Source organism: Penaeus monodon, chromosome 28 (assembly GCF_015228065.2).
Source record: "Penaeus monodon isolate SGIC_2016 chromosome 28, NSTDA_Pmon_1, whole genome shotgun sequence".
NCBI lineage: Eukaryota > Metazoa > Arthropoda > Malacostraca > Decapoda > Penaeidae > Penaeus > Penaeus monodon.
Window position 1 is genome coordinate 18,288,211 of NC_051413.1, and position 990 is coordinate 18,289,200.

Here is a 990-nt window from a genome sequence, read left to right on the forward strand (position 1 = left end):
CTTCACCTTTGCAAGCCCCTGTCTGGATGTTCTTCATCAGAGAGAACATGTTTCTTGGCAGGCACTCTTGCCTCAGGAGAACTGGTGCTGCTGGAAGGGGTGCACTGCAGCCGTGGGGAAGACAGTGGCATACAAGGTGAAGGGCAGGGCAATTGGCTTTCCTCAGAGTGGTCTTGTTGCAGCTGCAAAGGGACCTCAGATTGCAAATGGCGTTGGCTCTTGTTTGGTGAATCTAGAAATCTTGGTGTGAAGCAAGCACTGCATCTGCTACTTGCAGGCTTGTTCTCAAGAGTGCAGATTCTACAATTCCACGGTATCTGTCAATCATGGATATCAAGGAAAATCATAAAAAATAAAAAGAATCCATATTGGTAACTAATCCATATATGAAAGTCACTGAATCAACTTCTTGTCCACAAACTTACCATATCTTTGTTAGCTGTTACCCATCCCAGAAGTGAATTCTTTGTAGGAAGTTTCTTTAAAGACTTTAGGGTATTTGTCTGGCATGATGGGCAGAAAAATGTTGCTCTTTCATATTCACCAGGTTTGCATTTGGTTACTTTTCCACCACATTCAGGACATTTTGATTTGCGATAAATGTTCATGTGTTTGCGCAAATCTTTCCCTTCCTTGCGACACTATTGGAAGAAAAATACATTTGTACCACAATATTTCAAAATTTTCGCTCTTAAGGAGGCACAGTCATCTATTGGACATTATTCACTAAAAGCTCATTAAAACAAATAATTCCAAAAATTTGTTTATTAACTGTTTGTGTTTATTTGATACATAAATATTTATTTCATCTCATTTCTCAAAAAAAAATCTGTCATAAAATGTTGCAATGAGTGCATGACATCATTATACGCTAAAATACAAGCAGTTGCATAATTTTTGAAATAGGTTACGTTTAGAAAAATAAATTTTCTGATGTAAGGGATGACTCTGACTCCTTAATTTAAAATATATTTCTCATAAAACATCAGA

General features: G+C 37.2%; 1 protein-coding gene across 1 annotated transcript in view; it reads right to left on the minus strand.

The window, feature by feature from the left end:
- LOC119591404 (endonuclease 8-like 3) overlaps positions 1–990 on the minus strand; it is an 8,374-nt gene that overhangs the window by 1,507 nt on the left and 5,877 nt on the right. The window contains exons 4-5 of the mRNA XM_037940147.1: positions 426–641; positions 7–317 (exon numbers count right to left, since the gene is read on the minus strand). Of these exons, the coding sequence (XP_037796075.1) occupies positions 7–317; positions 426–641 (527 nt within the window). The remainder of the gene's footprint in view (positions 1–6; positions 318–425; positions 642–990) is intronic.